General features: G+C 43.5%; 1 protein-coding gene across 1 annotated transcript in view; it reads right to left on the bottom strand.

Moving 5' to 3' along the window:
• The window catches only part of LOC126417092 (meprin A subunit beta-like), a 70,682-nt gene extending 44,305 nt beyond the window's left edge, over window positions 1-26,377 (bottom strand). Inside the window, exons 1-2 of the mRNA XM_050084987.1 lie at window positions 26,033-26,377; window positions 1,160-1,235 (exon numbers count right to left, since the gene is read on the bottom strand). Of these exons, the coding sequence (XP_049940944.1) occupies window positions 1,160-1,235; window positions 26,033-26,377 (421 nt within the window). The remainder of the gene's footprint in view (window positions 1-1,159; window positions 1,236-26,032) is intronic.
• Window positions 26,378-27,038: the final 661 nt, after the last annotated feature.

Raw genomic sequence — 27,038 nt, 5'->3', positions numbered from 1 at the left:
CTATATATAATGTTGAAAGTATTTCTTCATGCATACGCTGTAGCTAACGGCATTTCATACGTGAGTTTTCGCTCTGTTTGCATTTATTTTACGATCAATCATGCTTCTTGATAGTTTACTAACGCTTGAGACGCAAAACTGTAACAATTATTCACAATGTAAGTAAAACGAACGTTAAGCTTACGGTGTATTTGATTTTATCAGATGATCGGCTTTCTTGCTTGAAGTTTTTGATCATACTGTGCCACAAATTTTTGAAGGTTATCATAAAAGGGTACTGATTCCTCAACCTTATCTTTCTCCGATGCATAAACTGTTATCAGAGTCAGAGTTTCTCTTCCGTTTTTATCGTTGTTGTTATAATTATTTCATTTATGTATTCATAATTTCTGATTTACGAATGCTGCTACGTCTTTATTTGATCTTTCTTTCTGTTGTACCTCCGAACACCATTATGTATCTTCCAACATATTTGCTACTTTTCTGCTTCATCTCCATTTCTGAGACAGCAGCAATATCTGTCTGTTGTTGTGAGAATATTTTCACTATTTCTTCTTCCTCTTCCTCTTGCTTTCCATATAACTAATCTTAAGTTTCCAGACAGATATTTTCTCTTGTCCTTTTCTCTAGCGTGAGTCGTCATAGAGAATCCATTCTGTTTTCTGAGACAAATTTGGGAACTGGGAGTATTTGGAATGCTACCGAATGGGTTACCAACAAAGAATGGGTAAGACTGATGACGGGACTTCCATCTTCAAGCTTAACAGCCAAAGCTCATTCTTTCATTGAATGAATATTGGTGCAGCATTTCTTTTGTGCTCGATCTTACATTTATTTCCCTGATAATCGGTCGTGTGAGTATCATTAGCTCGGCAGGGAACAAGACAGCAGTTGACTTTGACATTAGACTGACAGGTGCTTTATATTCGCGTCATCACTCCATAAGATAAGTATGAAGATTAAACATGAACTATCTTACTTCGGATAATAGATCGTTAAGTAGATTAAGGAAGAACCAGAGAGACTGGTATTATAAGCAAATATAGATGCAGAGACAAATAGAAGATGCACTGCAAGCGCTTAATACGAAAAGTGGTGATAAGTATGATGAGTGAAGAGAGAAGGGAAGAATCAAGAATAAGGACAGAGATTGACATACCGATTTGCTCGTCCGTTTTGTAGACAATCGCACCGTGAGGCCACAGTAGTGCTGGGTCAGAGACGGCGTTCTTCACCTGAAACACAAGACGGACAGATCTCGAAGGACGGTAAAAAATAGCCAGTAAGAGTACAATCAAAACTACAAATTTTCACTGGCCTTTCCGTTTATGGCATTAACGACAGCTATTTAGGCTCGACTTTCAGCGAGGAGAATGAACATACCATTATCTCCGCTTATGAAATAGATCGCGTGAAAGGAAAAACACGAAGTGGCGTAGAAGTAGCGTGTTTATCATTGACAAAACCCTTATTGAGACAGATCTTGCACAGTTAAATACACTGTGCCTTCTTCACTCTGTTATATTTTTCAAACACAGAAACGTCCGCCCCTGGTAGCCGAGTGGTCAGTCCGGGTTCGATTCTCGGCTTGGTCGGAGATTTTCTCCGCTCAGGGACTGGGTGTTGTGTTGTTCTTATCATCATCATTTCATCCCCATCGACATGCAAGTCGCCGAAGTGGCGTCAACTCGAAAGACTTGCACCCGGCGAACGGTCTACCCGGTGGGAGGCCCTAGCCACACGCATTTTCATTTTTAACACAGAAATTACGTATTTTTATTTGAATGACGGAATAAAATATCCTATCTTCTCCTTGCATTGCAATTTTTTTCACAAGATTCGGACACACTAACAAAACATAATGAGCAAGTTGTTTCTAGGCCTAGTTCAACAGATCATGGGAAGTTGGTGAATATTTGTTGCCAAAACTGCTCTGTTCTCACCACAGATCCACTGTCCGAGAGGTGCTGTCAACTCATCGAACCTTCTCTCTCTTTTCTGATTGTGATTGTTATTGTCCCCAGAATCTTTCACGGTGGCATTCTTGAACAAAATATCCTCGGTTAACAAACAGTGTCTCTTCGAATAAACACTCGAGCTTTTGATATTGGTCTCCGCCATCGTCATCAGGAGCTAGAATCGCTGACTGCTGGTGCTGACACGCTGTTCTGCCTTTCTGTCTTTGCAGCAATAGCAGCATCTGGAATCCTTCAGAGAGGGCCAAAGTGATGCATGAGCGGAATGCAAGTTGAGCAGCTCATAGCAGTTCTGTTCCGATGTAGAACCGAGTGACCTCAGGTGACGCTAGGAGGCGGTGCCACGTTTGGAACCGCCGTTCTTGCCTCCCTACAAGCGTCAAACGTCCGTCTTTGCTTTCGCTGGATGTCCAACGAGCGTCGACTAGCGAGATAGGAAGTGTGCTGAAGAGACATGGACTGAGAGCAGAGTTACGGCCCGCTGCCAGGACACGACATACGTAACACCCCGAGTTTCTGGCGTGCATGGTGTCCCCTGTCAGTGTGGTAGCATTTCCATAGGACAAACTACTCGCACTGTTGTTGAGAGTTGTGCAGAGTGCTCACGACATATTAAGCAAAGAGAACTTGAGAAGTTGGCCTTCGCTGAACACTGACTAGGAAACGGGCACAAAATACAATTGGAAAAGACGAGAGTTTTGGTTCAAACGTCACCATACAGAGACTCTGTTATTAAAGGCGGACGAAATTAGAACAGACAGCAACAATTTTAACAGGACCTGTGGTACACTCTGAGTGTGGCACGGGACTGGGCTTTGCATACTGAGTGAAAGGAAGCTCTTAGGAAGGGGGCAGTGGCAGTTTCAAACGTGGCTCCGGCTCCTCGTGCCACCTGACGTCATTTGGTCCCGCGTCGGGCGCATGAGAATACGGGCCCCGCTACAAACTTGTGACGTCACACTAATCGCCTTGTTCGCCATACTTCGCGAACGTTGGCGCCGTGCAGAGCCCATGGGAAATCAATATGTCAATGAAAAGGTACCCACCAAATACACTCCTGGAAATTGAAATAAGAACACCGTGAATTCATTGTCCCAGGAAGGGGAAACTTTATTGACACATTCCTGGGGTCAGATACATCACATGATCGCACTGACAGAACCACAGGCACATAGACACAGGCAACAGAGCATGCACAATGTCGGCACTAGTACAGTGTATATCCACCTTTCGTAGCAATGCAGGCTGCTATTCTCCCATGGAGACGATCGTAGAGATGCTGGATGTAGTCCTGTGGAACGGCTTGCCATGCCATTTCCACCTGGCGCCTCAGTTGGACCAGCGTTCGTGCTGGACGTGCAGACCGCGTGAGACGACGCTTCATCCAGTCCCAAACATGCTCAATGGGGGACAGATCCGGAGATCTTGCTGGCCAGGGTAGTTGACTTACACCTTCTAGAGCACGTTGGGTGGCACAGGATACATGCGGACGTGCATTGTCCTGTTGGAACAGCAAGTTCCCTTGCCGGTCTAGGAATGGTAGAACGATGGGTTCGATGACGGTTTGGATGTACCATGCACTATTCAGTGTCCCCTCGACGATCACCAGTGGTGTACGGCCAGTGTAGGAGATCGCTCCCCACACCATGATGCCGGGTGTTGGCCCTGTGTGCCTCGGTCGTATGCAGTCCTGATTGTGGCGCTCACCTGCACGGCGCCAAACACGCATACGACCATCATTGGCACCAAGGCAGAAGCGACTCTCATCGCTGAAGACGACACGTCTCCATTCGTCCCTCCATTCACGCCTGTCGCGACACCACTGGAGGCGGGCTGCACGATGTTGGGGCGTGAGCGGAAGACGGCCTAACGGTGTGCGGGACCGTAGCCCAGCTTCATGGAGACGGTTGCGAATGGTCCTCGCCGATACCCCAGGAGCAACAGTGTCCCTAATTTGCTGGGAAGTGGCGGTGCGGTCCCCTACGGCACTGCGTAGGATCCTACGGTCTTGGCGTGCATCCGTGCGTCGCTGCGGTCCGGTCCCAGGTCGACGGGCACGTGCACCTTCCGCCGACCACTGGCGACAACATCGATGTACTGTGGAGACCTCACGCCCCACGTGTTGAGCAATTCGGCGGTACGTCCACCCGGCCTCCCGCATGCCCACTATACGCCCTCGCTCAAAGTCCGTCAACTGCACATACGGTTCACGTCCACGCTGTCGCGGCATGCTACCAGTGTTAAAGACTGCGATGGAGCTCCGTATGCCACGGTAAACTGGCTGACACTGACGGCGGCGGTGCACAAATGCTGCGCAGCTAGCGCCATTCGACGGCCAACACCGCGGTTCCTGGTGTGTCCGCTGTGCCGTGCGTGTGATCATTGCTTGTACAGCCCTCTCGCAGTGTCCGGAGCAAGTATGGTGGGTCTGACACACCGGTGTCAATGTGTTCTTTTTTCCATTTCCAGGAGTGTATCTTAATTTTGTCTTGTGATATCGAGAGCTTGCATGCATTTTAACGCGCGGTTAAGGATTATTAAATTTGCGCTAAATAGTTACTCGCTTCCTGCCAAGGACGACTGCTGGCAATCGTACGACCTGTGTGTCACGTGCTGTGACGTAAGCGCCGCGGCCTGTGTCTCTCTTGGTGGGCCTAGGTCTCAAGATGGAACAGGATTGCTATGAGTTCAGCAACTTGCCTTCCGTGAATGCTTCACTTTGGACCTCTCTGGAAGGTTTTAGAGTCAACTATTGCATATGTATAAACAGAACACTATTTATATAGATGCAATATACCCGGCAGCCAGTGACTTTAACTCCTGAAGAAGATGGCAGAGACGGCAGTCGAAATCTTAACTGTTTTATATGATTTGAATACATAAGTGGAACAAAATGAAAAGGTATATTATAAATTCACAAGTTCTGCCACGAGACCGTATAACTCAGAAAATTTAATTATATCAGACATATCGTCATCCATAGCAGCAATCAACTAACGACGATTAATAAATTTCGTCGAATGATCCAAACGAAAAACCAAAAAATTAGCTTTCAAACCATTAACAACGAGAATAACTAACCAGTTCAAAACCGAAAACAAATCAGAGCCAATAACTAACGACTTTAAAATAACTCTCCGACAAGGCAACAACGACTTGAAAATAACTCCCTGACACGGCAACAAAAACAGACAGCACCAAGTCCAATGTCGCACTAATATCATTTACTAACAGTTTAGAAACATGAACATCTCACAAAGTGCGTCAACGCTTACTCCAACACGCTCTCTACAAACGCAATACATTTCAAACACTCCGAGCCTCAATGTCGTCACACGTCACAATACTGTTACTTCACGAATCAAAGTAGACGGATGGTTATCCAAGCTTTCTATTGACCCCTAAATGAAGAAGGAAAGCCATCTGAATATCAATATGAAGAGAAAAGAAGAGACGAAAGACCTTTGTTATGCAGGAAGCCGTATCAACTGAGACGAGGAAGTCAAAAGTATTCGTCAAAAGTAGTAGAATGGTAATAAAGAAGAAAGCTTTAATCAGCGCTGAAATAAACTCAGACTTAATACTAATGGCTGAGGTCGAAGGTTCTGAAATTGTACAATTTGTTTACGTCACGCTGTGGAAGTAATTGAGTGCAGTGCAAAACTTAAAGAAGAAAGAAGCAACATTAAGCAGTTTCAGGTCATAGCAGAACGGGTCGTTAGTCATCGCTTTTATCCAGAGGGAACAATTACTATCCTAACAGCTGAAATCATTTTTGTCTCTTGTATTTGGCTACGAATGGGTGAAGAGGTAGTGTTGCTGATAATCTGACTGGGTGTAATTGTTCTGGTGTAAATCAAAGACCCCTCCGAGTGGTCTCATGGTGTGAAGGCATTTGAAACTGTTGATGGATGGCCGCTTGTCGAAAGGGGACGTCGTGTTTCACGCTGGCCAACGTTGTTTTCAAGAGAAGTACGCAGTATCATGCCAACGACCTCCCCTATATTCGATAACATTACACTGCACAGACTCTCATTACAGACACCCAAATGTGACAGATACACCTCTGATACACCACACTGAACAAAGATGAAAGGTATCAATTAAAAGAGTGTGTAGGAAGTCCCCGATCATGTTATGGCAATTCATTTGTAAAAAAAAATCTGTCTTGATCATATAGGTTGTTACCGGTTTCGGGTATCATAAAAAGCATTATAAGTATCCACGTCAATATCTATACGCCTAGGTACCTAGGTGTACAGATTTTCCCGTTGATACTTATTTCCGAATATTTTTTCTTCGTCTACATCCACAGAGATACTTCTCAAGCCACCGTACGGTGCGTGTCCACCACTAGTCATTTCCTTATCCTCTCCATTCGCAAATAAAGCGAGGCTAAAACGACTGTATACATTCCTCGTATCCTATCTTCGTGTTCCTTACATGTGATGAATGTTCGCGGCAGTAGAATCGTGTGGTAGTCAGCTTCAAATGCTTCTCCCTAAATTTTCTCAATAGTGTTTCTCGAATAAGAGCTTCGCCTTCCCTCCAGGGATTCCCATTTGAGTTCTCGAAGTATCTCCGTAACACTTAACGCGTTGTTCGAACCTAACGGTAACAAATCTAGTAGCCCGCCTCTGAATTGTTTCAATGTCTTCCTTCAATCGGACCTCGTACGGATCCCAAACACTCGAGCAGTACTCAATAATAGGTTGAACCAGCGTCCTATACGTGGTCTCCTTTACAGGTGAACCACTCTTTCCTAAAATTCTACCAATTAACTGAAGTCGATCATTCGCCTTACCTGCCACAGTTCACACATGCTCGTCCCATTTCGTATCGCTTTGCAACGTACGCCCAGATATTTAAACGACTTAACTGTGTCAATCAGGACACTAGTAATACTGTATCCGAAAATGATCTGAAGGTGACTATAGCTCAAACGGGTAATGGTGAGTTGTACAAATTGTGGGGTCAAGACGGATCTTTACAAATAAAGATGAGAGCCTCTACAGAAGTATTCAAGTCTTAACAACATCTACCGACATGATCACAAAGTTCACACTCCGATTAACGAATAGATGTAAGTTACGGTAAGATGATAAAAATAACTGAACGAACAGAGCACGAACTAAAAAGGAAAGTCTCTGGCTGGTTAAAACTGTATGTTGGACCGGGACTTGTACCTGGGAAATTTGCCTTTCTTGGATAATTGCTCTACCGACTGAGCTATCCAAACACGGCCCGCCCATACAGCTCTACTTCCGCCAGTACCTCGTCATATGCCTCATCTCCTAGGAAGTTCCAAATCAGCGTGCACTCCTCTGCAGAGCGAAAAATCATTCTGGTGTTGAGAGGAAATGGTTCAAATGGTTCTGAGCACTATGGGACTTAACATCTCAGGTCATCAGTCCCCTAGAACTTAGAACTACTTAAACCCAGCTAAACTAAGGACATCACACACATCCATGCCCGAGGCAGGATTCGAACCTGCGACCGTAGCGGTCGTGCGGTTCCAGACTGAAGGGCCTAGAACCGCTCGGCCACACTGGCCGGCGGTGTTGAGAGGAGATGGGAATAATTCAGTCTTGGAAAAACCATTCCCAAAAGGAGGAATAGTTTGGTAACACATGTGCTGACGTTTCCTGTCTAACAGTGGAGAAAATTGGAACAGGGAGGCGAAGTTTGTGTTCCTGAAAACAACAGTTGAAACCTATATTTATCTTGCGTAAAAGTAACATGTGGCAGGATCGTATACTGTTAGGATTTTTCATTGAGTTTTCATTGAACAAAAAGCTTAGATCGAGATTTCCCCACTCCATGAAACTGCTGGGGAGATATAGCGCGTGACCCATTAATGACTACTACAACTGATCTCGCTCCTTTTTCCAGTGGAGGAATAGCATTACTCGGAAATGAAATGAATCTTCAGGAAAGATCTTTCATTCTACAGGGAAATGTGCACAGTTTAAAAAGTTCCTGAAAGATTTTTCGTGATACCGTTCCTTCCACGAGTGCTAGTCGAACAAGCCATAGGAGAACACTTGCAAAGTTTCTGGGTTTATGAGAAAGATACTATCAAAACTAAAACAAACTAAAACAAGATTGCGATTCCGAGTTCCGATACGGCACATAATTTTAGTCTGCCAAAGTGTTTCAAAATAACACACCACTGCAGAGTGAAAGATTACTTCTGGAAGTACCCTCTGGGTTGTGGCTAAACCATTTCTTCGGAGGCACGCTTGTCCAGTAATGTAAGCAGGAGAGCTGGTGTGAAATTTGGAAAGTAGGAGGGAATTTCCAACAGAATGTGAGGCTGTGAGATCGCATCATGAGCCGTTCTCGGATAACTCAGCAGCTAAAAGTATTTCCCGCGGAATTCAAGGCTTTAGTTTCTGAGTTCCAGTCCGGCAGACAGAGATTCTTGATGGTTGGCCGTTCACGTGTTGTTGAGCAGTGAACTGGCGAGTAATCTATCGATTGTTGACCTCCTAGTACCAGTGGTGACCAGTGGCACAAGTTTTACACAAATCGATATGTTCACTGTAGACCCTGTACGGTGACCCTTGAAAAGCCTAGAAAACACATATCTTTTGAGTTGTAGTTTTCCCGGGCACAGTTCTCATTATCTGATTGCTATCAGACGCACAGGAAACTCACGATTCGCTAATCTTGTGTTACCAAGGCGACCACTCACTTGGTCTTTTTCTTCTAACAGTTTCCACAGCAATCATCTGGATCAATCGCGGTATTACTCATTCAAGTCCTTAATTTCAACTACTGTTTTTGTCCTTCACTGTTTTCTCCATTATTGCATTAAATAATATAAAGTAAGATATCATCAAGTCACTGTGTTAGTTGTCAAACTCCCTTAAGACTTTTTTCAGCCACATGCTTGATAATGTCTTCTGTTGCACCGTCTTTTGGAATTTCTTTTTAAAATTATGAGTGTAAACGTTAAATGACTGTGAGTACTGTTGTATATCGCTTTTCGATCTCACAAGAAATTATAACGTTCAGTTTGTCTTTTGCCACTTAATGGGCTGCATCTTCTTGTTAGATGCTTTAACATCATGTTGTGCACAACAGTTGTGATTGCAGTATGAATGGTAATCGTGTGTTGTATGATGTATGTCATGTGAGAGCTCTTTTTATTGTTCGTTAGTAAGTATCAGTTTACGATTAGCTTACCAATTACGTTTTTGGATTTTTTGCGTTTTTACTTTCTGATGTTTCGCTATCTGACGTTCGTATAGTCCCTGGATGATGGTTTAAGACCTGTCGGAATAAATAAGAAATTAAAAACAGCTCTTTGTTATGCTTTTAGTACGATACCTTTCTGCTGTTGACTGCAGACTAAAAAAATGTACTTGTTTTGATGTTGAGGGCCTAAGAAAAGGACGCAAAGTGGGATACGCTACTGGTTGATAGGTCTCTCTTTTCGAAGGCATTAAGGTCTTCAGCCGATGGAAGGAGTGCCATTTACAAGGTTTTATGTTATCATTCCACACTGTGATCAGGTGATGGAATTTAATTGAGAGTGATAGCACGGAATTTGTTGACCAGAAAATGAACACTGTCACTTCTAAAGAAAGACATCGTTGCACCAGTCAGTATTTTAAACTTGTATTTTGTTAAGCAGTACTAATTTCGAGCGCGGCTCATTGTTAAGTGCATAACAGACGTGGCAACATCACCATTGTCAACAGAAATCGCATGCCGTGAGTAGCTGTGTATGGCACGCTATTACTCTTTGACGAGTGTGAGGACCCACATCTGTTAAGTACTTAAAAATGATCCACGCTCGACACTAGAACTGCTTTTAAAAAATGCAGTTTTAAAATACAGCCTGGTGGAACGGTGTCTTTCTTCAGATTTATCGAGATCGCGGCGCCCATACGGAAGAAGTTGACTCTCAGTTCACCTCTCATTATCGACCACGAAAATTTCTTTGTCAGAAATCGAACCATTTACATCCAATCCGAATGCTATTGTGATTCCAGAGACCTCAGTCTTGGGGCGGGGCATTTATTCGTTATTTTACCAGCTTAGTCTCCTTACAGAGGTTATGCACAGAATTTTCTCTTGCCTTCTCTACTTTGCAATAAGTTCATTTCGCACTGTATCTGACCATTTCCAAAAACAACTTTCTAATCTCCTTATTTGGCCCTCTCGTAGTGTACTTTTCTTACTTCAAAACTTAAAATTTATAACTTTTTCTCTGTTCAAGTCAATGTTTGAAGCAAACATATTTTATTTTTACTGAAAAAAAACCTTTTTCATCTGAGCTAACCTTTTCATCTACGGCGTTCTTGTGCGATTTTGCATTGTAAACATAGGCAGCTCTTCTACTATAGCCGTTTGTGGTTTTCATGTTTTGTCTCGTTTGTGTTCAAGTTTTTCGTTTTGTGCCGTACGTAACTTATTAACAGCACTTGGTACATTTAGCCGGAGTGGCCGAGCGGATCTAGGCGCTACAGTCTGGAACCGCGCGACCGCTACGGTCGCAAGTTCGTATCCTGCCTCGGGCATAGATGTGTGTGATGTTCCTAGGTTAGTTAGGTTTAAGTAGTTCTAAGTTCTAGGGGACTGATGACCTCAGAAGTTAGGTCCCATAGTGCTCAGAGCCATTTGAGCCATTTTGAACTTGGCACATTTAACGTTTAGTTATTTTCAACCGGGCGGATAATGTTAGCTGCAGATTTCATGACAGACATAATTTTACTCGTAATTTTACCCAAGTTTTGATTTTATTTCTAGCAGATGGGTAGTTATTATAGAAAATTATTACAGACCAGCAATTTGTGTATTCTGCCTTCGGCAACGCAACAAAGAAATGCCGAGTATCTTTACATGCGCCGACGCCGATTTAGTGAGACACCATTGCCACCGCCTACGCCCATCTCGTCCGCCTTTCGGAAGGTGACTCGTCCGCGGAAGAACACCAGTCGCGCGCCGGTCTGCGTCGTTTCGCGGCAGCTTCCTCCACGGACAGCCGGCAACATGAAGAATGGACTCTTTAAGGCCCGTTAATTGCGTGTTTATTTACCTGGCCGCCGGGGCCGGCGACCGAGCTTTTGCCTCGCACAGAGTTTTCGGGTCAGTGACAGACCGCCGCGTATGTGTTTGTCTCTGCTCCCGGCCCCAGGAAAAATCCCTACAAACAGCGGCAAATGATTATGCAACGCACGTATTCCACTGTCCATACTGACTTCCATTGAGTGCGCACCTTGGAAATCAGCTATTTGCTTGTATGTTGACAGATTACACCGGCGGAAGAAAACACTGTCTTGTAGTCCGTGAATAACGTTGCCGACCAGTGCATTACACGCCGGTGTTATTTATTAAGACTTTGTACCTTGAAAATTGCAACGAATGTTCTGACTGCGAGTACAGTTGAGCCTAGATGAAAAAGAACCGAACTGGCAATTATTTTACGTTTCATTGACTGTTTATTTACGAGCACTTTTCGGAAAGTAAGGAATGATAGGTCGTGACATGCAAAATACAGTGAAAATCAAAACAGTTTTATTTGCAACAGTTAGCTGCAACTTCCAGCTCCACAGCCCCGATCCGACTTAGACGTTTATCGAAGCGTTGTACGAACTTTCCAATACCGTCGTTATAGAAGGCAGCCGCCAGTGCTTTCCGCCAATTCTCTACGCTGGCCTACAGCTCGTCGTCTGTGCCAAAATGCCTCTTCATAGCCAACGATTCATGTGAGCAGAGATGAAACTCAGAGGGAGACAATTCCGGGCTGCATTGTGGGTAATCAAACATTTACAATTGAAAACGATGCAGGAGCGTCTTCATTGCCCCTGCATAATGCGGCTGAGAATTGGCTTGAAGAAGAAGACGCACGACAGTTATGTAATGTTGGCTACATAGCTTCAGGCGAAATTTCCCACCAGGCCCTCGTACTTGGCGGGAGACACTATTGTTCTACGTATCTTTGCATGCTCCCTGTGTGCTCAGAACTAAAAAGAACGACGTAACGCGATCGACGGGCGTACTAGAGACACTGCCCAACAAACCTGTGCAAAAGTTCATCGTATTTTTACTGTGGTTTCCATTTCGCGACCGATCGTTCCTTACTTTCCGAATAACCCTCGTACATGCCACACTGAAGAGCCAAAGATACTGGTACACCTGCCTGATATCGTGTAGGGCCCCCGTGAGAAATCGGGAGTGTGGCAACATGACGTGGAATGGACTCGACACCATGGTTTCTGTAGGGCTGTCCACAAATCCGTAAGAGTACGAGGAGGTGGAGATCTTTTCTGAACAGCGCGTTGCAAAGCATCCCAGGTATGCTCAATAATGTTCATGTTTGGGGAGCGCGAGGGCCAGCGGAAGTGTTGAAACCCAGAAAAGTGTTCCTGGAGCCACTCTGTAGCAATTCTGGACGTGTGGGGTGTCGCATTGTTCTGCTGGAATTGCCCAAGTCCGTCGGAATGCACAATGGACATGAATGGATGCAGGTGTTCAGACAGGATGCGTACGTACGTGTCACCTTTCAGTGCCATATCTGGACGTATCAGGGGCCCCACATCACTCCAATCGCACACGCCTCACATAATTAAAGAGCCTCCACCAGCTTGTAACGTTCCCTGGCAAACTCACGTTATTAAAAAAAAAAAAAAAAAAAAAAAAATAGTTTATTTGTACCATATACGCCGCTCTGGGCAAGTTGTATATATCGTAATTATTGAACAAAAATATTACTGAATGTGGTGTAAAAGACATTTGTTATTCTCCTTATATTTTTTGTTGTAATATTTGTCTGTATTTAGGATAGGAATTTTTTTCTGTATTTATTATGTGATTGTAAAATGTGTCAGTATTTGCGATAGCAGAGATATGTTGCCAGAAGAGAATAATATCGTCAATTTGCAAAGAAATGTTAATAGTCAGCAATACTATTTAAGCACAATGCATTATGTATTCTTTGGTCTTCTCTGTTCAGAAGTCATTGCGGTAGGACACTGTGAAAGAGTTTTTTACGAATGGGTAGACTTCTTTTGTCTCTGTCTGGACTTAGCCGCCATTAGACGATGCGTTACGAATTAATGTGAGTTGTATTGTTGTTTGATCTAAATATATTAGAGTTTATCAAAAGTGTGAATTATTTATGTAAATTAGCTTGCCCACGTCATCTATAAAATTTCTTTAAGAATTTTTCAGCATTTTTTAGCGGTGTTGCTGGGCTGTGCCGCGACCAACAATAGGCGGCACATTTAAAAAATTATCAAACCCGTAAATCGGGAACAGAAGCATAAAAATCAATAGTGAATTAAGAAATTGTTCTTCTTTTTCAGTGATCCTGTGGCTGATAAAATTTGAATTAATTATACGTTTGTGCATTCGTAGGCGGATAGCTAATGTTAGTTAACATTGAAATTTAAACAGTTTGGTTCTTTCAAAATATCTTAAATATGTAATGAAGTAGGTTTGATCAGTGATAAATGTCGGCTTGGCAATAATTAAAACATTTTCTGCTGATAGAGGTAATCTTGTGCTCTATGGCTAGTGCCGGGATAAAATTCAGTAAAAATATTTAACAAAAAACCCACTGCATCTGGAAAGTGTATGCCAAGGCCGAATGATTTAAAGGACCCAATTCTCAACCTAATATTCTTAACCAGTTCATATGAGTTCACGTAAATATTCTTTTTTCTTTAAATGTACGTAATAATTAAGTAAGTAAAAATTTTTTATTACCACACGAAAATAAGAGAGTGGTTCTACAACAAAGTTCGCACGAAAGAAAATTAACTTAAAAACAACAGATAAATTTTATTATTCTTCTTTAACGAAATTTCAAATCAATTCCATTCATTACGACCGATTTCGTTAAAAACCCAGAAAAGTGTTCCTGGAGCCACTCTGTAGCAATTCTGGACGTGTGGGGTGTCGCATTGTTCTGCTGGAATTGCCCAAGTCCGTCGGAATGCACAATGGACATGAATGGATGCAGGTGTTCAGACAGGATGCGTACGTACGTGTCACCTTTCAGTGCCATATCTGGACGTATCAGGGGCCCCACATCACTCCAATCGCACACGCCTCACATAATTAAAGAGCCTCCACCAGCTTGAACAGTCCCCTGCTGACATGCATGACATTTCGCTCGATACGATTTGAAACGAGACTCGTCCGACCAGGCAACATGTTTCCAGTCATCAACAGTCCAATGTCAGTGTTTACGCGCCCAGGCGAGGCGTAAAGCTTTGTGTCGTGCAGTCATCAAAGGTACACTAGTGGGCCTCCGGCCCCGAAAGCCTATATCGATAATGTTTCTCGGTAACGTCGAATCATATTAAAGCTGTATCTCGATTTTAAGAAAAGGAGAATTTTTTGATATGTCAAACTGTAGGTCCCTATACAGTTGGATAAGTCAGTCTAAACCGAGCGAGTTGGCGCAGCGGTTAGCACACTGGGCGCGCATTCGGGAGGACGACGGTTAAAGTTCCCGTTCGGCTATCCAGATTTGGGTTTTCAGATATGTTTCTAAATCGCTCCAGATAAATACTGGGATAGTTTCTTTGGAAAGGGTCTACTCGATTTCCATCCTAATCCTGTCGTAATCGCAGGTTGTGCTCCGCCTCTTATACCCGCACCGTCGACGGGACGCTAACCTCTAATCTTCCTTTCTTCTTTCCCTCCTTCAGTTCTAAGGTCGGAGGAAGGCAATGATGTACCACGTCCATCAGACTATGTCTGGTAAAGCGCTGTGATGTTGAAATCACCCTCGGGTTACTAATAACTTTTCCATAAATAGTAACAAATATTTCAGCTTTAGTTCACGAGACGAAAGGTTTTGTGGAGAGAGAGAGAGAGAGAGAGAGAGAGAGAGAGAGAGAGAGAGAGAGAGAGAGAGAGACAGAGAGAGAGAGAGGAGAGAGAGAGAGAGAGAGAGAGAGATAGAGAGAGAGAGAGAGAGAGAGGGCGTGTGCGTGATCGTGTGCGTGCAATGATTCGGGATTCATTGCCCAACCAGGTCTCATAGGTTCTTTCACTTTAGGCAGCAATTTACACAGTGAAAATCGCCACGTTACACTGTCATTCGGAATCGACGTTAAACTTTAGGTCACACTACCGGTAGATGGGTAAGTCATTTGAAAGATAGATGGAAGGGAATGCCGTACTATCTCCAGCAGGACAATGCCTAGTAAAGCGTGGCAATGTTCAAACTAATGTGGCGTTTGAGTAGATGTTTATGTAGATTGATAAGAGACTGCGAGCCATCACAAATACCAGAGTATCGCCCAGTGTCAATGTGGTAGTGGTGCTTTCCCAGGCAATATCAGTAAGTAATGCACCAATCAAACTCTACGATATCTTCGAGCAGCACCATGCTTTACTGGGCTTGCTGCTATAACCCGTGGTATGTCCTTCACTTTCTCCGAAATGTGAACTGACAATCATAGTAGATTACAAGGAGACCTACAGTCTAGAAACTTATCCACGTGGTGACAAATTTATCGATGCATGTAATTATTCCAATGTAAGTTGGTGTTTATAGAGAAAGAACAGAGTACTAATGGCAGGTGAAATTATTTAAGCAACATCGATGCGTCGAAAGTAGTGCCGTATTGATGATCTCCGACATCCACCCTCCCCCCTCCAAAATACAAAAAGATCGTTGGAAGCTTATTTAAACCACAGCTGCTACTTCGTTACTCTGTAGAGCAGCCACAGGCAACGGTGATGCGCGTGCCTAGTTCACATACTTATTTATCCTCGCGGTCTACCTCGTCACATGACGCGACAGCACCTGTGTTATAGACACACAATGCTCTTCAGAACGGTGGACTCTTTTAGTGATCAGAATTTTTCTGTTTACTTCTAATATATCTCGAAAGATAAACAAAATGTCATTCGATATGGGGGATTAGTGCGCAGCTACTTTTCGACATCGAACTAAGCACACCAGATAAAAATAAAATAATCATCATGAGAGTTCACGCTAGTATAGAATGAAACCACCTCTAGCCTCGATAATGGCCCGTAAGTGTTTCAGAAATGCCATACCCATCTGAAGCCACTCACTGATAATTAGATCCCGTAGAACTACCAAAATGTGGAGATGTTGGTTGCTATGCTAAGTTTAATCAGCTGTCCCAGACATTTTCTGAAGGATTGAGATTGATTGATTTAGCGGGACAGTCGACGGGCGATACTTTGCCTCAGTGTACATCAATCCAGGAACATATGAACGCAGCCTTGTCATCTTGGAAGACGGAAGTGTCCATAGCATAATCATGAAGATATAGGAGAGAGGGCAACTCTTCATCACCACGGATCCTCACTTATTACAAAAGTAGATGTAGGTTCCACATCTTCTATTAAAGCACTGGATCAGTTGAACCAAACGTATCACTACTGTTCGGAAGGAGCCACTGTAGGGTTAAGAACCACATACCTCTCAAAGGGTGCGAGTGAAAAAACGATCGTAGCTCACGAAGTGCGAATAGCAACATTATATTCATCCAGTATTTGAAGATAAGAGCACTTAGTGACTTGCAGCCATTTCACACATAATCTCAAATTTTTGTAAGACCTTTTCTCACTTTACCCCCCCCCCCCCCACAAAATGATGAAAGGAAAAAAAAAAAGATTTTCGCTTACTACATTTTCGCTGGTTATGCAGTAAAACTGTTGCATCATGCAGGACGTTTTAATTTTTTACTTCTTTACTACTAACAATTTTCGGAACACATTTCGCAGACAATATGTACATATCCCACTGGATATACCTGCAAAATGATATCATTATTTGACATATAGTTCAAGAGATATGATGTCATAAAATAGCACTGCATGAAAATGAAACTAAAGGACGAAATTCGTCAGAGATACAGGTGAAATATGTGTACAAATATGTGCGAAATATGTAAAATGTTTGCGAAATATATTTGACAAGTGCTTATGCGACCTTTTGAATCTCTGGATCAATTTCAACCAATCTTGGTACACATATTATTTACTGTCTGGAAAGAAATATTGTGGTAGTAACAAGCAATAACCTCTTTCTGGGTGAGGGTGATAACATGGTGATAAGGAAGAAAGACGATGAGAAGGTGGTAGACAGGGAGGGAGGGAAGAAGAGAAAGAGTGGATGCAGATAGGGGATGAGGAGATGCATCGAGAGAGGGGGAAGAGGAAATGGACAGGAGAAATGGAAGAGGCGATGGACAGAGAGGGGAAGGGGGAGATGAACAGAGAGAGGAGAAAAGGACAGAAAAATGGACAAGGAGGAGATAGATAGAGAAAGGCCCCTTATTAGTTACAGGGCCTGCACAACAGACAAGCAAGGTGGGCTGCCGACCTCCCTTCAAGAGCTCAGATCGAAACATCGCCAGTGGATGTAAATAACACACATTCCGCCTGAACACGGAACTACTTCGTGAAAAGCCATGTGACAGAGATCCACCAATTGGAACTAATGTATCTACTTGTAGCACTCCGCCGAATCGGTGTTATAAGCATGCCAGCAGAGTCAGACCTGCAGTGTGTACCTACAGCTAGGACAGCTCGGGCCAATACCTACGCCGGCTCTAGCATAGTAGACACTCGCTGTAGACTTCAGTTGAAAGTTGTATAATTGTAATTGTGTAGAGTAGTATTTTTGTTATTATTCTCTTTTCATTGTCTTGTACTCTTATCTGGTTTTTGCAACCAAAAGAATTGCTGTGCTTCTTGTTGTTCTTGCATTTGGGAATTAGTGCACGCCAGGAAGGCGTTTTAGTTATAATAAAGTGTGTTCAGACTTGATCGTTAGTTCTTTCCTGCCGACCGCAGGACACTACAGAGGTGATGGACAGAAAGAGAGGAAGAGGAACAGAGAGAAGTGGAAGGAGGAGATGAACGGCGAGGGGTGGCAGGAACAGATGGTCCTGGAATATGTGAGGAGGGGATTGAGGAAGCAGGAGCAGATCGACCGAGAGGGGGAGAAGGAGGCGGATAGAGGGCGAAGGAGCAGATGAACAGAGGGAGAAGAGCAGATGGACAGAGAGAGGGGGAGGAACAAATGAACAGAGCAGTACAGGCATAGATAGAGAATGGAGGTGGAAGAGATGATCAGAGAGGATGGGGGAGGGGGGGGGGGAGGAGACGGACAGAGAGAGGGGGAAGGAGGATGCAAACTAATAGAATACTGGAATAACTGTATACCTGGGCAACGCCAGATACTCAGCTGATGTTAAGTAAAGTACTCTGTTCATATACACTCCTGGAAATGGAAAAAAGAACACATTGACACCGGTGTGTCAGACCCACCATACTTGCTCCGGACACTGCGAGAGGGCTGTACAAGCAATGATCACACGCACGGCACAGCGGACACACCAGGAACCGCGGTGTTGGCGGTCGAATGGCGCTAGCTGCGCAGCATTTGTGCACCGCCGCCGTCAGTGTCAGCCAGTTTGCCGTGGCATACGGAGCTCCATCGCAGTCTTTAACACTGGTAGCATGCCGCGACAGCGTGGACGTGAACCGTATGTGCAGTTGACGGACTTTGAGCGAGGGCGTATAGTGGGCATGCGGGAGGCCGGGTGGACGTACCGCCGAATTGCTCAACACGTGGGGCGTGAGGTCTCCACAGTACATCGATGTTGTCGCCAGTGGTCGGCGGAAGGTGCACGTGCCCGTCGACCTGGGACCGGACCGCAGCGACGCACGGATGCACGCCAAGACCGTAGGATCCTACGCAGTGCCGTAGGGGACCGCACCGCCACCTCCCAGCAAATTAGGGACACTGTTGCTCCTGGGGTATCGGCGAGGACCATTCGCAACCGTCTCCATGAAGCTGGGCTACGGTCCCGCACACCGTTAGGCCGTCTTCCGCTCACGCCCCAACATCGTGCAGCCCGCCTCCAGTGGTGTCGCGACAGGCGTGAATGGAGGGACGAATGGAGACGTGTCGTCTTCAGCGATGAGAGTCGCTTCTGCCTTGGTGCCAATGATGGTCGTATGCGTGTTTGGCGCCGTGCAGGTGAGCGCCACAATCAGGACTGCATACGACCGAGGCACACAGGGCCAACACCCGGCATCATGGTGTGGGGAGCGATCTCCTACACTAGCCGTACACCACTGGTGATCGTCGAGGGGACACTGAATAGTGCACGGTACATCCAAACCGTCATCGAACCCATCGTTCTACCATTCCTAGACCGGCAAGGGAACTTGCTGTTCCAACAGGACAATGCACGTCCGCATGTATCCCGTGCCACCCAACGTGCTCTAGAAGGTGTAAGTCAACTACCCTGGCCAGCAAGATCTCCGGATCTGTCCCCCATTGAGCATGTTTGGGACTGGATGAAGCGTCGTCTCACGCGGTCTGCACGTCCAGCACGAACGCTGGTCCAACTGAGGCGCCAGGTGGAAATGGCATGGCAAGCCGTTCCACAGGACTACATCCAGCATCTCTACGATCGTCTCCATGGGAGAATAGCAGCCTGCATTGCTGCGAAAGGTGGATACACACTGTACTAGTGCCGACATTGTGCATGCTCTGTTGCCTGTGTCTATGTGCCTGTGGTTCTGTCAGTGTGATCATGTGATGTATCTGACCCCAGGAATGTGTCAATAAAGTTTCCCCTTCCTGGTACAATGAATTCACGGTGTTCTTATTTCAATTTCCAGGAGTGTACATTGTAAGCCCGAGGCATGGTACGAGAAACACCCGCAACACATCACAGACCCATCTCCAGCCTGGACTGCACTCTCAATACACTGCAGATTAAGCGCCTCACGGATGCGTCAGTGCACTCGATTCCTTGCAGTACCTGAAAAGAAGCAAAAGCGCAACTCGTCCAGCCACACTACAGTCTTCCAGTCAGCTGCAAGCGAGGGACTATCGCGAAGTACCCGACTCCAGATGTCCATTACATGCAGTTCCCTTCACAATGTTCGCTCGGAAACTGGTTAAGATAGACGTGCATTACATCAACATGTACCAGCAAAATTCCTGTTGGGTTTGAAACAGACTGTCTGTTAGGCTATCTATAGGACACGTTTTAACCACATCAACTCTCGAGTTCTTCATAAGTTGGCGGATTGCAAAATCTGCGTAGTAACCTTTTCAGCTATATTTTCTTCTTTTTTAGTGTTGTTTCATCCCCCTCGCTTCATATGGGCGAGGGCCAGGCTGTCAGCGATACAAATATCTCGTCTCGTCTATAGTTAAAAATGTGACGCAACGACATTTGTTTTTAAAACTATTAAAAAGATAACTGTCATTAATGCTATTAAAGAAAAAATTGTAGACTATTTCTGTTTTCAGTTAAAAATGGAAGATAAAATATGAAAAAAGAAGATGGCGCAGGAAAGTGAGGATCTTAAAATAACGCACTGCACGTTCATTTAAGTTGAAGGACCTGCACTAAGAAAGAATGGAAGACAGAAGGTTAGGCATTCCATAGGCTCGTAGGTTGTGGGTATAAAAATGAGGTCCAGTGTGTTGTGGTAGGTGGTGGTAAATTCCTATGGGACCAAACTGCTGAGGTCATCAGTACCTAGGCTTACGCGCTGGTTAATCTAACATAAACTAACTTACGCTTAAGGACAGCACACACACCCATGCCCGAGGGAGGACTCGAACCTCAGACGGGGAGAGACGCGCAATTCGTTGTAACAGTGGAGATAAGGGTAGATGGGATGGATGTTAGGCAACGGAAAAGAAGTAGGAGATTGTGGAACTGGCTACAGCATGGTATTAAGAGGAACGGACTAGGGAAAGATGGAAAGGAAAAAGGAGCTGACATAGAGTGGAGAAGGGAGGCAACAATTAGAGTTAATAGCTCAGCTAAATATAAAGGCGGATTTAGCTGAGGGAGTCTACTGACATTTGGGAGAGGATATAGAGTGTGTGTAAATATGATGGATTGTTGCACATGTTGGTAAAGGCGCGGCAACGTGTTAGGATTGGAAATTAGAAGGGAGACAATATATTTGTTGGAGTCGAGTTTGCGGATGGAGTAGGCTATACGAAGGTGTTCATAGTGGATGCGGAGGGGCGAGAATTTGATGAGGTGGTAACGGATCCGTGTGGGGGGAAAGTAAACGGATGCAGAAGGAAGGGCAAAGTGCGTCGCACCCAACGATTCGGAAGGAATGATCCTATGGGCTCCTGTAGTTTCAAGTTGTAAACGGCTCAAGGGCCGTTTCGGTAAACAGAGCAGTTTCGTTGCATTTTTAAATCGACAATGCCTAGACAGTGCAGCAGGCGATCCAGTACATGGCGCGGAACAGTGCATGAGCTGTTTTAGTGTCTGCAACTAGCTGCCCAAATGATATGTTTTAAATATTTCTTTTTGTGTTGCTTCTAATAGAAATTACTGCCAATCGATTTTTTGTCTAAAACTTTTACATCGCTAGTCATTTCTTTTGTTATCGGTATTGGTTTGTTTCGTAACAAGGAAGAAAGGGAGTCCGTGCCTTTGTCTGGTTATCGTAGCATGTAGATGGACGTAAGTTCAAAGCAGATCAGCTATCATTAATGTCATGAAAAAAGTATTCGAGAGAGCTGCCTTATCTGCTGACATATGGAATCAATATGTTGTTACTACGATTGCACGCAGAACATTTCACGTTATGAACAAAAATAAAGGTAAACTCTTCCATTCTTTGTTCTCATTGTAATCACAGAGTGACCCTTGTCTGATGTTACTAATGTATGCAAATGTAATAAGTTCTAGTATCCAAGCCAGAAATTCAGTAAGAGTTTGCAGCGAATAATAATTAGTCCAAAGCCACCTAAACGACATTAGGAAAGATGATAACAAAAAAGTATACCAGTTCATATTCATCATACACGAAGACTAAAAGCTGTAAGGATACTAGACTGGTGACTGTGACAGACCCTAGTGTACTAATTATTGACTAATTACAAATGTTGTATTTTTGTACCAGCATTTTTGTCTTCTGCTTTTGTTTCATGCAAGCAGAGAAATGAGGAAACGAAAGAGAAACCAGCTTTCAATGGGAACGGCAAGCAAGAGGAGCTATAAAAATCACGAGATCCTAGATGTGGCGCAGAAATGACATGCGTTACTGGATACGAATAAAATTCAGAGCTTTCTTCTTTTCCTTCAATACGGTGGTTTATACACGGAGTTGATTATTTTCAGTAATTATTTCAAAATTGATACTCCTGCAGTAGCTAGCTAGATTTTCAGGTGAAATATTTGCTAGTAACAAATCCTAGCAGAACCTTCATAAAAAGAAATTTTGAAATACGTTTGGGCAGTTGGAAGACAGACACTAACTACTCTATGAATGTGCAGGCCAGAGAAAGGCAGTTTTAACTGCGCCAAAAATTGTATTCGCTAGTAGTAACGAAATAATTTAATAATTTTGACTGGATCTGTTACAACTTTTTGAATACATTTACTGCTTTACTTATATTGACAGCGCAAAGTAATGAATGGGAATGGCACTGAAGTAGGGACTCATACTGTCAGTGGTAAATGAGGAAGCATGAAGGAAAATTTTAATGACAAAGTCTTCCTGATGATATAGCATAGGATTTGCAGTACATTAAGCTAAAAGTAAGAAATAGCAATTCTTGAGAGCTAACTTTAACTATTCACATGTACCCTGTTATTTTACCACTTTTGATGTTGCGGTCATGTTACACTCTCCTTCAAACACCGATAAATATTTTCCTTTCCGAGTGCGTTTGAACACTCAGTAATTACTTATCGACGAATCTCATTCATATGCTGTGATTCAGAGCGATGATCGTTGCGAATGTCACAAGAGGTTTTTATATTGGTGATATAGTGAGACTTCAGGGAATACTCAATAAAGTTTCCAGTTTTCCACCAGTAGCTCCTGCTTTCATTCGTTTGTAGTGCTGATTCGCGGTTCATAGCTCTCAATTTTCTGATTTCTGTTCATCTTCTGCTTTGAAAGTCATTAGCAACTGTTAGATCTATAGTAAAATGGCGTTTGTTATAAAGTCCGTCTGACCCCTTGGTTTCATTTGTGGCTGACATTATAAAGAATCAGTAATTTGCTGTTTCTGGTATCGAACTGTTCAACAATCAAAGTCATCTGCTAATGAAAGTTTGCTTCATACGTCATATTTTTCAACAGAGGTAAACAGTAAAACAATTCATCTGCGTTTTATTTCCAACAGAGGATTTCTCTGAGGCAACGGATTTCTATGAGTCAGTGAACCTCTTCTGCGTAATACAAGTTGCAAGCGATCTGTGTATTAGCAAATCGAAAAGGGTTGCAGAACACCTCCGCCATTAGAAATAAATTTTCTCACGACATCCGCAAATAGAGTTCTAGCTGTTGAAACGACAGAGAAATATCTTAATCGACCTTTTCTTGAAAGCTCTTGTTGTTTTATGTTATTTACAGAAATGTTAGCAATTCGTTATCAGTCACGTTGCAGTATTCCACGTAACGTGTAGAGATCTCAACAAAAAGATTTTCCTGCTCAAACAGAATTCAAACTCTCATTGGAAATGTTTCTTTCATCAGAATATGTAAGTTTTTCTCTTAACAGTTGTCGTTTACCACGAGACACCGTTAGCTAGGTTGAAGATGCACAGTATCAGTGCATGTTGATCTGCTGTATATTCTACGGCTATTCAACTTTACGGAAGGTAGAATACACTATTGAATCACAAAGACAACAGCAAGTCACATTTTATAGCTTCCTGTTTACTCGCAGGTACGTTTCGACAACATATCCTCTCATTACTATCCAGAAATGTTATTTTCTCACCGGAGATGATTTTTGAATTTAAAATCCAGGAAAAATTTTGAAAAAGACGACCGTTTTTCCGAGTGTTGGTCATTTCAATGTTTTCAGTTTTTTGGGACAGTCTAATTTGATCTGGACAAATTTTTGCCCATACTTTAAAAACTTCATTTCTTTTCAACCTCACATAAATTTCACACATGGGCAGTGATTCATTGCAGATGACACAGAGGCTTGTGAGTAATCTCTTGCGTAAACGAGCTTCGGTTTCCCTGATCCTGCGAGGGAACCAAAGCCTAACAACGACTTAAGCTTTTCCCACGAATTATGCTCCCATGTATTTGTGTGCATCTACATGAGTAATCATAAACTGTTGCAGTTCTGTCATTAATGAAGTGGCAAAGTTTACATTTCTCTTGATTCAAAATGTGGTATCCGCTTAATGCGTAGATTTGGCTGAACATTTTTCCTTATTATTTTTATAGTTATATAGCACAGATAAACGCATCAGTTCTATAAATTGGTTAACAAGAAGAGACGTCGTCCGGTGAAGGAGATACAACAATCTATATTATTTCTTAAAAATAAAAATAAAATTATAATTTGCTAATTACCCTTTTCGGTGATTAATAAGCATCTTAATATCTACGAAAATAAATAGAACATTGCCCTTCAGTTAATGTGAACTTACCAGTCTTAAAAAACATACATTATTTAAAAGGTAGTAAAACATAAAGAATCAATATCTTTGCACAATGTTGGCCACAACACCATCGTTACGAAATGTAACTTAGATCTGCGGAAATATGTGGAAAACTGCCTTTAAGTTAATATGGCTTCACAGTCTTTAAAACATACATTATTTAAAAAGCATTAAAACTTAAAAATAGTAAAAAAATACACCATGCTTACTGAAGAATCGGTACCTGAGTACATTGTTGGCTATAACACCATCGTTACGAGGTGTAACTCAGATCTAAAGAAATGATCGGAAAATTCTGTTTCAGTTAATGTGTAAACCTAGCAGTCTTTACAAATATACGAATACGTTATTTGTAAAAGTATAAATATAAAATTAGTAAGAAAACGAACCAAATTTACTATGGAATCTAAGTATAAGTGATGACGGTACCATCGTTACTAAGCGTAACATGTCAGTAGTGAAAAGTTGGTCAAAACATGGTTGTTAAGGTTTAAAACCATCAGAAGACTAACCTCTGTTTGTCCATGTCCAGTGCGCCCTGATTCGTTAGTAAGTATAGTACATTTTGAACTATTTGTACGTTTTAGATTGTTAAGTGTTCACATCAACTGAAAGACAGTTTTCAGTATTTTTTACATAGATCTATGCTACAATTAGTAACGATGGTGTTGTAGCCTACACCGGACAAAGATACTGATTCTTTAGTAAGCATGGTACACTTTTTACCATTTGTATGGTTTAATAATTTTTTAATGGAGATTGTTAAATTCATATTTACTACAAAGACATTTTTATGTTTGTTTTAATATGAAGATGGTTGTTAATCAGCAGATCCCAGTAATTAGAGAATTGTAATTTTATTTTTATTTTAATCGATACTATTTGAAATTTTTGACAAATTGGTTAATTCTGGCAGTTACTTTGGAGTTAAACATGTGTGCGAATACATTTTGTACCCACTATAATCAGGGTGTTTTGGTTTATGTTGCCAATTCCTTGATTGTACAGATATGTACTTCGCAGATATGCAGCAATTTGATTTCTACGGAATGTGCCTGATGATGAAACCACCGGAATAAATGAACATAATCAAATACTGCTGCTTGGATTTAATGTCTGACTAAATAGAGTAAACAGTTAACCTATGCACCAATTGGACGACAGGTTAAAACCCTGTAACTAAACGTGATTGAAACCAGAAACCTTGCTTTTCACGAATAATGCGTGGAAGTTAGGTACTGGCGTGAAGCTGTGAAGGAAAGTCGTGAGTTCTGCTTGGATAATTTAGTCGGTAAAAGCATTGCCTAAGAAAGTAAAGGTTCCGGGTTCGAGTCCCAGTCTTGGATACTGTATTAATCTGACAGTAAGTTTCAAAATAGCGCACACTCGGCTGCAGAGTGAAAGGTTCATTCTGGAAACAGACCCTTGACTTTGCCTTAACCATTTCTCAGCAGTACAGTTTCTTTCAGGAGAGCTGGTCTCACTGGGTATGCAAGAGAACTTCTGTGAAGTTTTGAAAGTAAGAGAGGGGTGCTGGCGAAAGTAAGGCTGTGAGGTCCAATAGTTTCAATCTGCCAAAACAGTGTGCACTCCACTGCCGAATGAATAATTCGTCCCTATCCTCTGACTTACCTCCGGTTGCAGGAGGATGTCTCCCTCGTAGAAGCCCTTGTTATAGAGTCCGGCGTCAGTTCCGTTGGATGGAGGGTTGTACTGCTCCTCGGCGTCGTCTTCCTCTGGAAACGGGTCCGGAGCCACCAGTTTATCGTGCACTATTGTCCAGCGCCTGCCGCTATCCAATCCTCTGGCGAGGTCCCCATCAAGCTCCGCCTCTTCCGCCCGCAGTGCGCCGTCTGTGACGTCACCGTGCCACCTGCTGGACCTGAGAAGGGGTCCTGGTGCGGCGTCTCGCAGTTGCAGCAGCAGCAGCAGCAGCAGCAGTAGCGGCGGAAGCAGTCTGCTGGCGGGTGCCTCCATGGTCGTAGGACTCGGACAAGTGCGCAGCCGGTGACGCTGTCCGGCGCTCTTATACGTCTACATGTGGGCCACCGGCGCCTCTTGCGCAAACCTCGGCCAGCCACCACTCATTTGTGAATCGGGTGAAGTGGCGGCGTTCCGAAGCGCCGCTAGCGGCAACTGCGGGGATCCTCCGAGCCACTTTGTCCTCGGGTGCTTGCAACGAGACTGGCAATCGGACGGGATTTGTCGGAATAGTTGGCGCGGTCGCAGAGTTTCCAATTGGGGATCTGGTTTCAAAAATCGAGGAGTACAAAACATGCCGAAATGACTGCTTGTAAGAAGCGATTAACATCACCAGCGTGGCTATCTGCGGAGTGCGACGTGTGAACTTGGCATACTTGACGTAACTGAAAAGTTTCCGGATGGGTGCTACAGGAAGAGAGCCGTAAATGACAAAGAAAGGATCGAAATCGTTTCTTATTAATGGGGGGGGGGGGGGGGAGGGGGCTATTCTACATCTACATCTACATCTATACTCCGCAAGCCACCCAACGGTGTGTGGCGGAGGGCACTTTACGTGCCACTGTCATTAACTCCCTTTCCTGTTCCAGTCGCGTATGGTTCGCGGGAAGAACGACTGTCTGAAAGCCTCCGTGCGCGCTCTAATCTCTCTAATTTT

The sequence above is a fragment of the Schistocerca serialis genome, chromosome 8 (assembly GCF_023864345.2).
Source record: "Schistocerca serialis cubense isolate TAMUIC-IGC-003099 chromosome 8, iqSchSeri2.2, whole genome shotgun sequence".
NCBI classification, from domain to species: domain Eukaryota; kingdom Metazoa; phylum Arthropoda; class Insecta; order Orthoptera; family Acrididae; genus Schistocerca; species Schistocerca serialis.
The sequence above is the reverse complement of the archived record's forward strand: the minus strand, read 5'-3'. Positions and strand labels throughout refer to the sequence as shown.